This window comes from Mytilus trossulus, unplaced genomic scaffold (assembly GCF_036588685.1).
Source record: "Mytilus trossulus isolate FHL-02 unplaced genomic scaffold, PNRI_Mtr1.1.1.hap1 h1tg000024l__unscaffolded, whole genome shotgun sequence".
NCBI classification, from domain to species: Eukaryota; Metazoa; Mollusca; class Bivalvia; order Mytilida; family Mytilidae; genus Mytilus; species Mytilus trossulus.
Genome location: NW_026963290.1, coordinates 7,270,924 through 7,286,099, shown reverse-complemented (window position 1 = coordinate 7,286,099; position 15,176 = coordinate 7,270,924). Strand labels below are relative to the sequence as shown.

The following is a 15,176-nucleotide window of genomic DNA, read 5'->3' as shown; positions in this document are numbered from 1 at the left end:
CACAGCAGTAGAAACAACATCAAATGTTCCTTGTTCCTTGTAAATATCGGAATAGATTGCATAAAACTTTCCTTACAAATATTGCATAGATTGCACGAAATTTTTAAACCCGCTGCAATTGTTTGCACCCGTCTTAGTCAGGAATCTGGTGTTCAGTATGTATCGTTTATATGTTTATAAGTGATATCTTGTTGTTTGTTTTTCTCATTGATTAGACCGCTGGTTTCCCCGTTTGAATCACTGCGTACACTAGTAACTTTTTTGTATCCTTCATCAGAAAGTATCTATTTCAAATACATTATCAGACGTACAAAAACAAAAAACGGGTGTACATCAAGGATCCATATTAGGATTGGTGTTGTTTTTAATTTTTATTAATGATCTTCCTTTGTCTAATCCTAATCATAACACGGATGTATTTGCTGATGATAGCACCATATCAGTTATTGGACGAAACAAAGCTGCATCAGTCAAAAAATTAATACGGTTTTAGTAGATATTTTTCGCTGGTGTGATGACAATAAAATGTCTGTTAATGTATCTAAAACGAAAGCTATATGCATTGGATCTAAACAAAGGCTTTCCGTTACATCAAATGTAAACATTAATCTTGCTTTAAATAGTCAACAAATTATAGAAAGTACATGTGAAAAGGTTCTAGGTGTGTTTATTGTTGCATCTCTATCTTGGTCTTCTCACATCGATTATAAAATCAAAAAAGTTAACTCTTCTTTAGCTTCACTAAAACGGATAAATAATTATTTAAATCACACAGCTTTCATTCTTTTTAATTTGCATGCATGCTATGAAAGTGTACGACTTTGTATTTGTCAGCAGGTTGAAAATATTGAGATTGTAAATTCTGTTCTGCTACTACTGGCTGTTTGTATGCTGATATTTTGACATTATTTAAAACTCATTTCGTCAAACATTGTTTGGCATCTTTGCAAGGGTATAGTTTTTAATTTGTTCTGCAACTTGAAAATAATGAGTTGTTTCAATTTTGACATCTTCCGTGCATTCACTTCCGGTTTGCCGTATGTTTTAAAGTAATAAACACCGATTGTGTTTAGTTTATCTGTATAACAAGAAGAAGGCTTTCTACAAACACTTATCATGTTGTATATATTTTGTCATTGGTAACCCATGGTTATAACACAAACTTTTTGTAATTAACAGATTTATCTTCATTATGTATTCAAAGTGCAAAGCAAGATTCAGTTCAATGCATCTAATGTGCTTCAGAACTAATTTATCTAAGGTTGCTCATGTTAGGGGTAAATTTGCAAGATAAGCAATCCAAGTACTATAGGTGTCAACCTTCTATGTTATTTTGTTTCTAACAAGAGAGTTGTGAATTTTTTAATCATTGTCATTTCGTTTAGGTTCTTTTGTTAGCTATTCTGACATCAGTCTCTGACTTGTTTTACTAGCAATCTGAATTTTACTGTGCGTATTGGTAGCAGCCTAGTAGTCAGCACTTCTATGCTGACATGTTTTATCATTTTATAGTCGTAACTATGAATTAAGTGTTTACAAAACTTATCAAGAACTTTTGAAATACTTACTCATGAATAGATTACCTTATATGAATTTGGCAAAACTTTTAGGAATTTTTGATTAACTGTATATTTGTGCCTGTCCAAAGTTCAGAGAATCTGGCCTTTGTTAGTAATGGTTTTTTTTATATTTTAGTTCATTAACATGTTTAGGAGTACAGTATGACGTCTATTTTGACTGAACTTATACACATTTTTTTAAGGGGCCAGCTGAAGTCCCCTCCAAGTGTGGATTTTTTTCGCTGAGTTGAAGACCCATTGGTGGCCTTTATTTGCTTTTTTACTGGTTGTTGTCTCTATGACACATTTCCCATCGCCATTCTCTATTTAATTGTCTCATTGAAAATCATACCACATCCTTTTATATTAATACTCTTTGATCTGTTCTGCTCTTTTTTTATTCTAGGATTTGCTTGTTTCTTTTTGTAAAATCTAAACTTCCTAAAAATTATTTTGTTTATAAAGCTAAGCCAAATTAAACTATAATATAAAGCTAATAACACATTTTCAATTCTTAAAATTTATCATATTAGGTATTACCATATTCTTCACAAAATATGGAATCTGCATAATAACAAAATATATAGGGATTACAACATCAAAGATTTCTCATATAACTGAGAATGCAGGTACACTCACAAATCTTGTTTACACTGACTACTTCTACTTAGCATTCCATTCCGTTATGCATACGTTGTAATTGTCACAACATTTTTGAGAATTTTTTTCTTATAAGATTAACACAAAGGAAATTGCCATCATTGTAGTAATATTCTTAATTTTTTTTTTATAAATTGAAAATTGAGTGGTAAAAACTGAAGAGAAAAAAAATATGTTCATAAAATATGTTAATGAGAGAACTAAATTTATTCTTCTTTTAGGCATATTTTTGTTACAACATACAAAATACATATAAATAAGCGTTTTTTCACTTATGTTAAAGGTGTAATACCACCATTGATTTTTCCCCTATTAGTCGTTGATAAATTTGCACTTTTCAAAAAAATGTGCAGAATTTATCTTTGTTTCAAATAAAGAAATTCCTCACATGAATAAAGTTGTATCCTGTCCAGTACTATAGAAAAAAAATTCACATAACATTTCATTGCATATAACCATGAACCATCACTGGAAGTTAACCGATCATATTTCTCCCCTTATTTTATCTGGATACAAGGTTTAGTCACCATGTAACCTCAAGATTACAATACATTCTATAGAAATCCCAAATAAAAAAATATTGGTGCTTTGAAATACCAAAGACATATGTTTATGATACAGAAATCTTTTACTGCAATAAAATGTAGGATTAATTACCTACATCTGTCAAATTCAAGGGAATATATTTTTGACCTATTTTCGTATACAACCGGATGTGACGTACCATGATTTGGTGGTATTACACCTCAACCAAAACAATAACACCAAAAGGTTCTTTCTCAAAATGCAGAATAATGATATTTCATTTGTACAGAAATCAAAATTTATGAGATCTCAAAATCAGAGTTTTGGAAAGAATGTATTTATGCTAGTGTGTCCAAAAATTTTAAAAACAGAAAGTATTTAAACGCTTTGGTGTCAATGTTTGACAAACTCATTATTGGTCTAAATCTAAAGATTTTCAATTAAAATGATTTATAATACCAAGGGATTTTATATTCAACAAGCCAAAAAATAAATTGAAGTCAATAGGGATATTCACACAAATTACACTTATACAATGCAGATTTATAAAACATTCAACTCTACAATGAAAACTGTTCTAAACAACAACAGATAAGGAAAACAATATAAAACATTTGAAACTTTTATTTCATTCCAATCTAATTAAAACATTGTTTGCAAAAAAAACACTTTATCATGTTTATAATACTTGCATTTCTCAATATTTTTTACTTTTTATTCCTTAAAACAGTCCTTTTTTTAATATAGATGTATATTCTTCTAAGCCTCTAAGGTGTGCAAAGTTTCAAATATATATGTATCACGATAAACTTCTTTCTGCATTAACTTCTTCTTGAACAATGTCTACTTAATCAAATATAAATGATTTAAAATACTTACATAAATGGTTATAGTTAAACTTGATTGCATTAACATGACTGTACTATTAAGCATGGAAATCAGTGTTATTTATGCTTCCTCTTATAGATTGACTGAAAACTTAACAGTGAGTATACATTTTGTCAATATCTTTTATATATATATTATGATATTGTACTGTAAAACCTCAACTGCAAATTTTCAAAACAGACCAGAGCACAAAATCTTAAAGATCTGACCTTACAATCATAACAGATGACTTGCATGGGTGTTCAATGTTCTGAACAGAAGACCAATGACTATTGCAGGAGACTTAAACAACAGGTTTGGAATATAAGTTGTCCATCATATTTTTTTGTAGCACCACACAGTGAGGATATAAAGGTACTTGCATATTATTTTTCTTTTCTTTCCAGCAGATTGTCGTGTTTACAAATTCAATACTGAATAATGCTTTCAAAACCTAGATTAATAAACACTAAACCATTTAAAGCAACTTTCTTAAATTATAATAAACAATAAAAGCAGACTAGCTTTAATATCACACAAAAATTATTGACAACATTAAATATGCAGTGGAAAGATACTTAATAACACAAAAACACTGATTTATAACCTTATATCCATGAAATATTGCAGATTAATAGTCATGTCTACAAATTTTTTTGTGGTTTATCATTTTTCTATTTAGTTTATAGCAAATTTTCATTATAACCCTACAGAAAATTTCAATTTCTATAAACACCCAACTTTGTATTCAATCTTTATCAATGTACTCCACAAAATAAAGTAGTGTACAACAAATAATAATGAATACATATTTTATCTATATTCTTCCTCAATAGAATTATTATTATCATATTATGGTATTGCAGAAAGACATACCTATTTCAAGCATTGTTTACCTTAGCAAATATGTTTCCTTGTTTTACTGTCAGAGTGTGTAACACAAAGAACCAGTTTTCAGACTGTTGATAATATAAACATATTTTTTAGGAGGCTGAATTGGAAAAATTACATAAATAGATATCGTGAGCATTCATGTCCTGACCATAGCAAACTATATATAATCTGAGACATCTATATCTATGAAATGCTATGTAAAAGGATATAACTAATCTTTTAAAATATTCCATATATTACAAAAGCATACCAAATATCAGCTTATTACACATAACCTGTAGCATTAACATAAAATAATTATTTTAACTAATTGTTAGAGACATATAATCACATGTGTAAGGATGCATGTCACAAGACCTTTATAAAATTTAATTGTTTTACAAAATATGACAAAATTATTCATGTATTTTTTTACAATAATTAAAAAGGATAACTTTCATTGAATATGATTATTATTACTAACGTTATAAAAACTATTATATGACTACAAAATATATGAGTAGAAACACAATGTACCTAGCCATGGTAGATCATCATGATAGATATCCTTATCTTCATGATTCTACAATCAATTGTATGTTTCAAAAATCTATATTACAATGCCATTTCTGTCACTAGAAAGATGCAACTCAAGTGTCTACTCTCACACACCTATACTTGGGGCCAAACATTTACAATGAAATCATATAGTCATGTTGTGAATTACATTTTCCCTGAATGAAAACTATCAACTTTCAACTTATTTCATTTTAACATTTCATAATAATTTTTACTTAAAACTTGCTTAATTAATTTTTCCTAGGAAATTTAGAAAAAAAATGAAAAACGTTCACTATAAAGTAGATAAGCATCTATGATTTAATACACTTAGCTTTCAATTCACTTGACAGACATTTATTAAAAGTCACAAATGTATTTTAAATGGCCATAAAACAAGAAAATATGTCTTACATGTACATAATGAGGATTCAAATATATTGAGAATGTAAAATTTTGAAAATAAAAGCAAATTAAAAAAAATACAATTAAGTCTTTTAACCACTTTTGTTCAGTAAATTCATACATAACTTAATTAACTAAAAAATGTGTCTAACACTCATTTCTATGAATTACAATCTGTCAAACAAAATCTTCCAAATACAAACTTTCAAGCCTTAGTCATAACATTATGAAAACCTTATATAACCAAATTATAATTTGAAAATTCTTGAAAGATTATGACTAGAATTTTCTATAAATAGAATGTTTTTATATTTGACTAAAATATATTTTTCAAAATGCTTTTTCATAATAATATAACAAAAAAATATGCCCTTTTTAATCTACTCTTTATTTCATATAAATACAAAACTCTTATAGAGTGCCTTGAGAAACCAAGATGAAACAATTCAAACATTTGTCATGGCAGTTCAGAATTTATGTGGTTTAGGTGTGGGGATCAGAACAACTTTTGTGGGAGAAAAATATTGCCATGTTGTTTTTTCTGAACAACATCAAGATAAAACTTTTAAATGTAAAGTTATCTTTCCTGTATTGGTTACAAAATCCAATGATAATGTCTCCAACCCCATCTGCTTCCCCCTATCCCAAATAATATTAAAAAGGGAATACTATAGGCTCTAGTATCAATATCAAATAAATAAAACTATATCTATAACCTTATGTAAATGCTTAATATCTACATAAAATAACATAAAACATAAAAAATAGAAAACTAAAATAACTATAACATATATAAATAAAATATCTATAAATAGCATTGGAGACCTAAATAATTTTATAAATGGATCATTATATGGCAAGAAATAATAAATGTTAAATATAACAAATCGAATCTTTCAAAACACATGGATTCATAAATGGGTTTTTTAAAACACAAATTTGTAGAAATGACATCAAACAAGCATTTGCAGTTCATCCATATATAGCCTTTTTCAGTAAATGATACATAAAAGTAATCAATAACTAATATATGTATGTAGAATATAAAGAGTAAAAGGATATCATTTCATTATCCATGTTGATAAAAATTATCTAAAAAAAAGTATAGTTTCTTAAACATGTTTAAAAAACATGAAATATTTTTAGTGAGTCATAAAACATTTTCAGGCAAATTTTATATCTGGATTTTTTTTTTTTTTTTCAAATTTGTTACTATAAATCATAAGATACCAAAAACTGGTAAACAAGTTCAGGAACAAATGCAAAGAACCAAGGCTAGATGAATTTTCTAAGCTTAACTTGAGTTATCTCCCATTATTAATTTTTATCTGGAATATAATCTACCACCTGACCACAGTGGCTTTCTTTTATGATAAACTCGAGTGCAACACTTTAATTTTGATTCTAGAAAAAATCTAATTCCTTGTGTATTATATTATATACTAAGTCAAAAATCTATTTTCCTTATTTTTAGTCTACTTTTTCTGTCAGTGTGCAATCCTAACCATTTCTGTTACAAAATATATATTTCTAAAATATATAAAAAGCTTTTGAAAGAAAAAATGGTTAATACATTTGTAATACAAAATATATATTGCTGCATGATGTTACATTACTGTTGAACTTTTATCTGCATAACAATGAGTCCCCTATAGCATCTAATTACATCTGTTTAGAAACTGTACACCATCATGCAATTGTACACGTTCCTTTTTAAAGCTTTTTCCTTTATAAAATTAAAAAATTGTCTTCAAAATATCTAAATTAATTTCCTTTCTGTATTCAGATATTTCCTCCAGCTTTTATCATGCTACCAATCCAAGTCGATTGACCTTTGACGACAAAAATGTATGTAGAACAAACACAATAGGTTTTGGACAGGTCTGCAGATCCAGTTCCTGAAACACAATTAGGTTAAATTTAACATTATGATTTATTATCATGTCTATCATGTCTTTTATGTTAATCACCAAAATAAGATCTTTAATAAACAACACAGACTGTTAGTTTACTTTTTATTTAAAATGTATTTTGATTTCAGAGGTCAAACTTTCCTTTACCTTCAATTCAGAAATTATTGCAAGGTTTTTGTTATTGCAAAAAATGTGACAGAGTTGTAAACACAATAATTTAAACTCGCATTTTGAAAATATTTCGTATGAATTAAACATGACTTTTCTTAAATATTGTTATAATTAAAATCACAATTAAGTCTAAAGTTACAAAATCACAATAATAAACACATGATGAATGCACCCAATAATTTCTGAATTTACCGTCATTATTTCAAACACATTTAAAGACCATCTTTCAGCAAATGACTTTTAGACTTACCTAAAAAATTGCAGAATCAAGATCAATTTTGTAGACTTTACCCTTACATTGTAGCAGTCAATAGCATTACACCAACATAACCAATAGTAATTATATAAAGACCAATATTTATAGAACAGTATGTTCCTAAAATGACTTTCACTACCACGCTTGTGTTTATAAGTTATAGAGTGTGAAGGGTAATCAGTGTAGTTGGTTTGTGTCTGTCATATTAGTTTTTTCGTTATCTGTTTTGTTATAAATTAGACCATTCATTTTTCCAATTTAATCATTTCATTTTGGAGCATTTTATAGCCTACTATGTGGTTTGTGTTTTTTCATTGTTAAAGGCTGTTTTGTTGCCTATATTTGCTCACATCCACTTCATCTAAACCTAGGTGGATAGTGTTCTTATTGACAATCATACCATATCTCCTTATTTTTATATTAACATGTTTTGTTCTGTTGATAATTTCGATATATATATATATGTTTCATATCTGTTGATAATTTCGATATATATATATATGTTTCATATCTGTGTATTATTTATACAATCTCCAATTATAAAACATCCATAAATGGATATACAAAATGGAAGCATTTAAACAACAAGCCTCAATACCTAGACCAGATTTTAATAGCCAATTAGTTTAAGAGAAATAAAAGTATTAATGTACCCTTACAAATTTTAGTGTTGTTTAAAAAATTGAAAATAAAATACTTACATGTTCTCCATCTGTCCCAAAATCTAACCACATCAACCTGTTGCCGTCATCTCCTGACATTCGTAACTTTTCATACGGAAAAGACCAGAATATCTTATCATCATTTGCATGGTATAAGGTAAAACCATTTTCATAGTGTAGATTTAGTCTGGCTTCTTGGTTCTGCCAAGTACATACTGAAAAATACAAACACACAAATAATAATATCAGATTTAGTCTGGACTCTTGATTATGCCATGAACAAACTAAAAAATAAACAAGGTTCAGTCTTAGTAGATAGCTACTCTGCCATTTTACAGGTATTTATTGAAAATACTAGCACAAAAATAATAATGAAAGGACAATATAACTAGAGGCTCTCAAGAGCCTGTATCGCTCACCTGATTCTACTTGGGTTTTTGAAATCATATAAAAAAATATAAAATTTGGCTAAAAGTGACAACACAACCTCATTTATAAGAAAAGGAACATGTTTAATTTCATTCAAAAGTCCCCCACTGGCGGCCATCTTGGATGACGGATCGGCTACAAAGTAACAACACTTGGTCAGCACCTCATAAGGAACATTCATGCCATGTTTGGTTTTATTCCATTCAGTGGTTCTCTAAAAGAAGTCATTTGTATGCATTTCCCATAGGGTCCTATGTTAAACTAAGTTCCCTGCTGGCGGCCATCTTGGATGATGGATCAGCTACAAAGTAACAACACTTGGTCAGCACCTCATAAGGAACATTCATGCAATGTTTGGTTTTATTCCATTCAGTGGTTCTCTAAAAGAAGTCATTTGTATGCATTTCCTTATAGGGTCCTATGTTAAACTAAGTCCCCCGCTGGCGGCAATCTTGGATAATGGATCGGCTACAAAGTAACAACACTTGGTCAGCACCACATTAGGAACATTCATGCCATGTTTGATTTCATTCCATTCAGTGGTTCTCTAAAAGAAGTCATTTGTATGCATTTCCCATAGGGTCCTATGTTAAACTAAGTCCCACGCTGGCGGCCATCTTGGATGATGGATCAGCTACAAAGTAACAACACTTGGTCAGCACCACATAAGGAACATTCATGCCATGTTTGGTTTCATTCCATTCAGTGGTTCACTAGAAGAAGTGATTTGTATGCATTTCCAATAGGGTCCTATGTTAAACTAAGTCCCCCGCTGGCTGCCTTCTTGGATAATGGATCAGCTACAAAGTAACAACACTTTGTCAGCACTCCATAAGGAACATTCATGCTATGTTTGGTTTCATTCCATTTAGTGGTTCTCTAGAAGAAGTCATTTGTATGCATTTCCCATAGGGTCCTATGTTAAACTAAGTCCCCCACTGGCGGCCATCTTGGATGATGGATCGGCTAAAAAGTAACAACACTTGGTCAGCATCCCATAAGGAACATTCATGCTATGTTTGGTTTTATTCCATTCAGTGGTTCTCTAAAAGAAGTCATTTGTATGCATTTCCCATAGGGTCCTATGTTAAACTAAGTCCCCGGCTGGCGGCTATCTTGGATGATGGATCAGCAACAAAGTAACAACACTTGGTCAGCACCTCAAAAGGAACATTCATGCCATGTTTGGTTTCATTCCATTCAGTGGTTCTCTAAAAGAAGTCATTTGTATGCATTTCCCATAGGGTCCTATGTTAAACTAAGTCCCCCGCTGGCGGCCATCTTGGATGATGGATCGGCTACAAAGTAACAACACTTGGTCAGCACCCCATAAGGAACATTCATGCTATGTTTGGTTTTATTCCATTCAGTGGTTCTCTAAAAGAAGTCATTTGTATGCATTTCCCATAGGGTCCTGTGTTAAACTAAGTCCCCTGCTGGCGGCCATCTTTGATGATGGATCGGCTACAAAGTAACAACACTTGGTCAGCACCACATAAGGAACATTCATGCCATGTTTGGTTTCATTCCATTCAGTGGTTCACTAAAAGAAGTCATTTGTATGCATTTCCAATAGGGTGCTATGTTAAACTAAGTCCCCGCTGGTGGCCATCTTGGATAATGGATCGGCTACAAAGTAACAACACTTGGTCAGCACTCCATAAGGAATGAATATTCATGCTATGTTTGGTTTCATTCCATTTAGTGGTTCTCTAGAAGAAGTCATTTGTATGCATTTCCCATAGGGTCCTATGTTAAACTAAGTCCCCCGCTGGCGGCCATCTTGGATGATGGATCGGCTACAAAGTAACAACACTTGGTCAGCACCCCATTAGGATAATTCATGCTATGTTTGGTTTTATTCCATTCAGTGGTTCTCTAAAAGAAGTCATTTGTATGCATTTCCCATAGGGTCCTATGTTAAACTAAGTCCCCGGCTGGCGGCCATCTTGGATGATGGATCGGCAACAAAGTAACAACACTTGGTCAGCACCTCATAAGGAACATTCATGCCATGTTTGGTTTCATTCCATTCAATGGTTCTCTAAAAGAAGTCATTTGTATGCATTTCCCATAGTGTCCTATGTTAAACTAAGTCCCCCGCTGGCGGCCATCTTGGATGATGGATCGGCTACAAAGTAACAACACTTGGTCAGCACCTCATAAGGAACATTCATGCCATGTTTGGTTCCATTCCATTCAGTGGTTCTCTAGAAGAAGTTCAAAATGTAAATTGTTAACGACGACGACGACGGACGACGACGGACGACGACGGACGACGGACGCCAAGTGGTGAGAAAAGCTCACTTGGCCCTTCGGGCCAGGTGAGCTAAAAATGAAGATGTGGTATGATTGCCAATGACACAACTATCCACAAAAGACCAAAATGACACAAACATTAACAACTATAGGTCACCAAACAGCCTCCAAAAATGAGCAAAGCCCATACCACATAGTCAGCTATAAAGTCTGGTCTTGCCAGCTGAACATTTTTTCATTCCTGTTTTCAATCTATTTAACTTTGAAAAACAAGGCAAAAAATTAAATGTATTAGATAGACACAAAAACAATTAGTTCATACAATCATGACAATGTACTTTAGATATCGATTCTGTAATATGATGTTATACATGTTATAACTTGAGGACGTATATTTTAAATTTTGTTTATCAACAGTGCACCATTAGAAGTGTGAAACATCAGAAGACTTCAACTTGAATGCTTATTAATGCAATAAAACACTGATAAAAAACTTAATTTTCTACAGAATATGTAAATCTGTCAACTATAGTAAGCATAATTGAGTTAAAATAGTTATTTCAAGTTTTATTTTATACAGTAAACACTTAAAAGTCATATGAAACCAGTGACGGATGAACAACACTGTAATGCATGTACATGTATAAATCATCAACTTCTGTGCAAGATTTCATCATTTTAAGTGCATCCATTTTGTATAATCGTAGAAAAAAATTCTCTGTCTGTTTTGATCATGATGATGTGATAAACTGGCAGCTAATTAACTTTCATATAAATTTTAAAGCCGTAGTTTACTGATTGTCCCCTAAGTATAAATAATCAACAAAGAAGCATGGGAACTCAGTCTCATACCATATCTTCCTTTTTCTATATATATGAATATCTTACCACAGCTAACTTCTTTAATCAATACTGCAGCTCCATGTGATCCTTGGACTAATGCTCTGGACCAATATGCCAGGTCTCTTTGTGTTTCTACCCTAAATACATGCATTTCCACACCATTTCTTGTGCCACATCTAGTACCAAAGGTCACTAAATCTCCACCGGTCATTGGGTTAGTTCTCTGACCAGAATGAATTAGTCTGAAATTGATTATCAATATCAATATCAAATGCTTATAAATAAGCATCAAATTGCTGTTTTATTTTTAAAAGAATCATATCTTGACATGCAGTGTCATTAGGTTTGAAGTCATTTTGTAAGTGTAGTCAGTTGATGTCTCATTGAGGTATACCCTGCTCTTTTTTTATTCATACTTAAATAGATTTACATGTGCAGTAAACCTTTGAGATTAAACAAATATTTTATTTTGAATTCAATATCAATCATTTTGGTCCGAGTACACAGTTATTTCGTAGTGCATTTCTTTTAGACAATCAGAGCTCCAGATAAGAATTCATAAATTGGGGTTATTACCCACCATTTTATTATATAATTGGGTGATAAAGTTTTTTAATTGCATTATCAATTCCAATTCACCCCTCAGGTTAATTTCAAATTGGGTTTTTCACCACCAAGCTCCTTAATGTATTGGGTTTTTTCTTCGACACAATATTGAATATTTAGGCAATATCAACCCCAATTTTTTTCCATCTTAAATTAAGATTTCTGTTTTTCTTTAGCTCTTTTATTTGGTTTAGGGTTATGGTTAGGGTTATTTGCTAGCTGTTTTATTTGGTTTATTCACTGAGGAGCAATTGTAGGTTTAATTTGTGTCCCGTTTCATCCCTTTTGCCAGTTTTGTATTTTCTCACAAGAAAGGATATGTGTATTCACAGGCACTCGTCTTATACCTTTATATAATAAATCCTGAGACCAGTGCCTGATCAGTGGCTGTGTGCATGGTGTGTGTATTCATTAATTAACCGTAAAATGAATAAAAAAATAGTATATAAACTCTAATTATACTTGAATGATTTTCTTTTATTCAATTTACATAAATCTGGGTTTAGTTGTCTTTTATTAGAACTTTTGATTTCTGATGCTTTATCATTTCATAACTGATTGGGCCTTTCAATTTTTCCAACTGAATTCGTTTTTGATGAAACCCCGTGTTTATTAGAAATGTTTTCGTTATGGTACGCACACACGCCCGTGCGTTCGATGGACGCTTCCTAAAGACACTGGCTGAGTCTTTTATCATTATAACTTTCCCTCAGTTTTCCAAAATAAGCCGAAAACATGCTTCTATTCAATATTTTAACCGGACATTCACTTTCGTTTTAATTGGATGTATGTTATGAAAAATCCCGAGCAATGCGAAAAAAATATGACTACATGACACACGCTAATTGGACTAACACTGGGAAGATCGAAATATTTACAAAAACACGTGTACCTTTGAGCAACGGAAAACTCAAACAGGGACCCATTTCAGCTACTTGATGCAGGGATCTATTTTTAGAACAACAGGAAATTTCCAATTATAAATATTATAAAAATAGTTTACGACGACTGTAAACAGATAAGGGTAAATAACACAAACGGTAGCCAATAAAAGGGTTGAGAACTCATGGTTTTGGCATATAATTGGGTTTTCCGTTGAATTAATTGGGTTGTTGAACCCTTCAATGGACAATTGCATTGGGTTTTCTATTATTTGTATTGCATGATCACACAAATACGAAGCTTATCTGGAGCTCTGCAGACAATAAATGTAAATAAAAAAAATCCCACCTGCGCTTTCTCAATAATATTTTTACAGTGTGTTGTACTACTTTTGGGACAAATTATATCAAAATTATAGAAAACTTCATCAGCTCTAACTCAAAATATGGACAATTTTGTGTTAAGGGGGTCTTGAAATCTTTTGACAGCTTCCGAAGTGCTAATTTTATACCTTTTTCAGCTGGAACTAATCACTACTTTACCTAAATATTTATGACTCAAATTTTTTTACAGTGTCATTTCACCCCCTAACTTGCTATATGAGGAATAAAACATGGAGAATTAAATTTGGAAGGGGTATAACAAAAATTGGCAAGTAACACACTGTCCACACTAAGGACTATATTCGTGGACAATGAAAATCAAAGGACGATAACTGTGTACTCGGACCTAATAGGATAGAAAAAGTTGACCAATCTTTATAAAACTTGGTATGACAAAAGCTTAATATATTATAAGACTGCTTACAAAGGTTTTCCAATGAAGGGGAGCCTTACATGAAGATGTAATATTTTCCAGCAATTTTAAATTTATGAAGCTTTTTTATTATAAATAATCCTTACATATGTACTTAATGTACTTTAAATGGAAAGAAAACTTACAAATAACATATCATATTAGTTTAAAAGGGTCTTAGGCCAAGTATGACTAAAAATAATTTTGGGTCAATTTAGGCCGTAGCACATATTTACATTTAAAAATGTATATTGAAGTTATAGGAAATAAAAAAATGTGTCTTTTCTATCATTTCTATACCCAGGTGACATGATACAATAAATCTGAGCACAAAAAGCCTCTTACATTCAACTTTTTGAGCAGACAGTATGGTCTGATACAAAGATTTTTCACTTTTTTGTGAAAAACTTGCATGCAATTTTAGTCTCAACAGGCTTATATTTGAACCACATGGTATCCTACAGAGGTAAAGAAAGATATTATGTGAAATGAAACAGGTACAAAAGACATTGTTAAATGCTTTTTATACAAATTTAGTGAGGTCTTTATTATGGACTTCAACTTTTATGTGCCATGCTCCTCATATTTAACTTGTTCCAAACAGGGCGTTAGATGAGGGTCATTTATACAATACATTTTGCTCATATTGTCTAAGATAATCTTCTTTTCTGTAGATTCAGAGTTCACAAATGAGTAATACAACTGGATTAAAGCATAGAAACACAAAAATTGACACATGAAAACATATCAGATAGAAAGTCAAAATGCCACTTATGCATCAAAATTGAAAAAGCTATGAAATACTTATTTTGACCATATAATGCCAAAATTGGTCATTTTTGCAGAAATTCTATCAAATAAAAGTTTAAATCCTTTAGTTTTATGCTATTTGACAAATTGACACCATCAAATC

The 15,176-nt window shown here is 31.2% G+C and overlaps 1 protein-coding gene across 2 annotated transcripts in view; it reads right to left on the bottom strand.

Moving 5' to 3' along the window:
* LOC134698970 (beta-1-syntrophin-like) overlaps positions 1-15,176 on the bottom strand; it is a 146,059-nt gene that overhangs the window by 118,574 nt on the left and 12,309 nt on the right. The window contains exons 4-6 of one of the 2 annotated variants that reach the window (XM_063560658.1): positions 12,026-12,222; positions 8,489-8,664; positions 7,253-7,345 (exon numbers count right to left, since the gene is read on the bottom strand). In XM_063560658.1, the coding sequence (XP_063416728.1) occupies positions 7,253-7,345; positions 8,489-8,664; positions 12,026-12,222 (466 nt within the window). Of the gene's footprint in view, positions 1-3,590; positions 7,346-8,488; positions 8,665-12,025; positions 12,223-15,176 lie in introns of those variants that run through there. The other variant, XM_063560655.1, reaches the window with a different exon arrangement.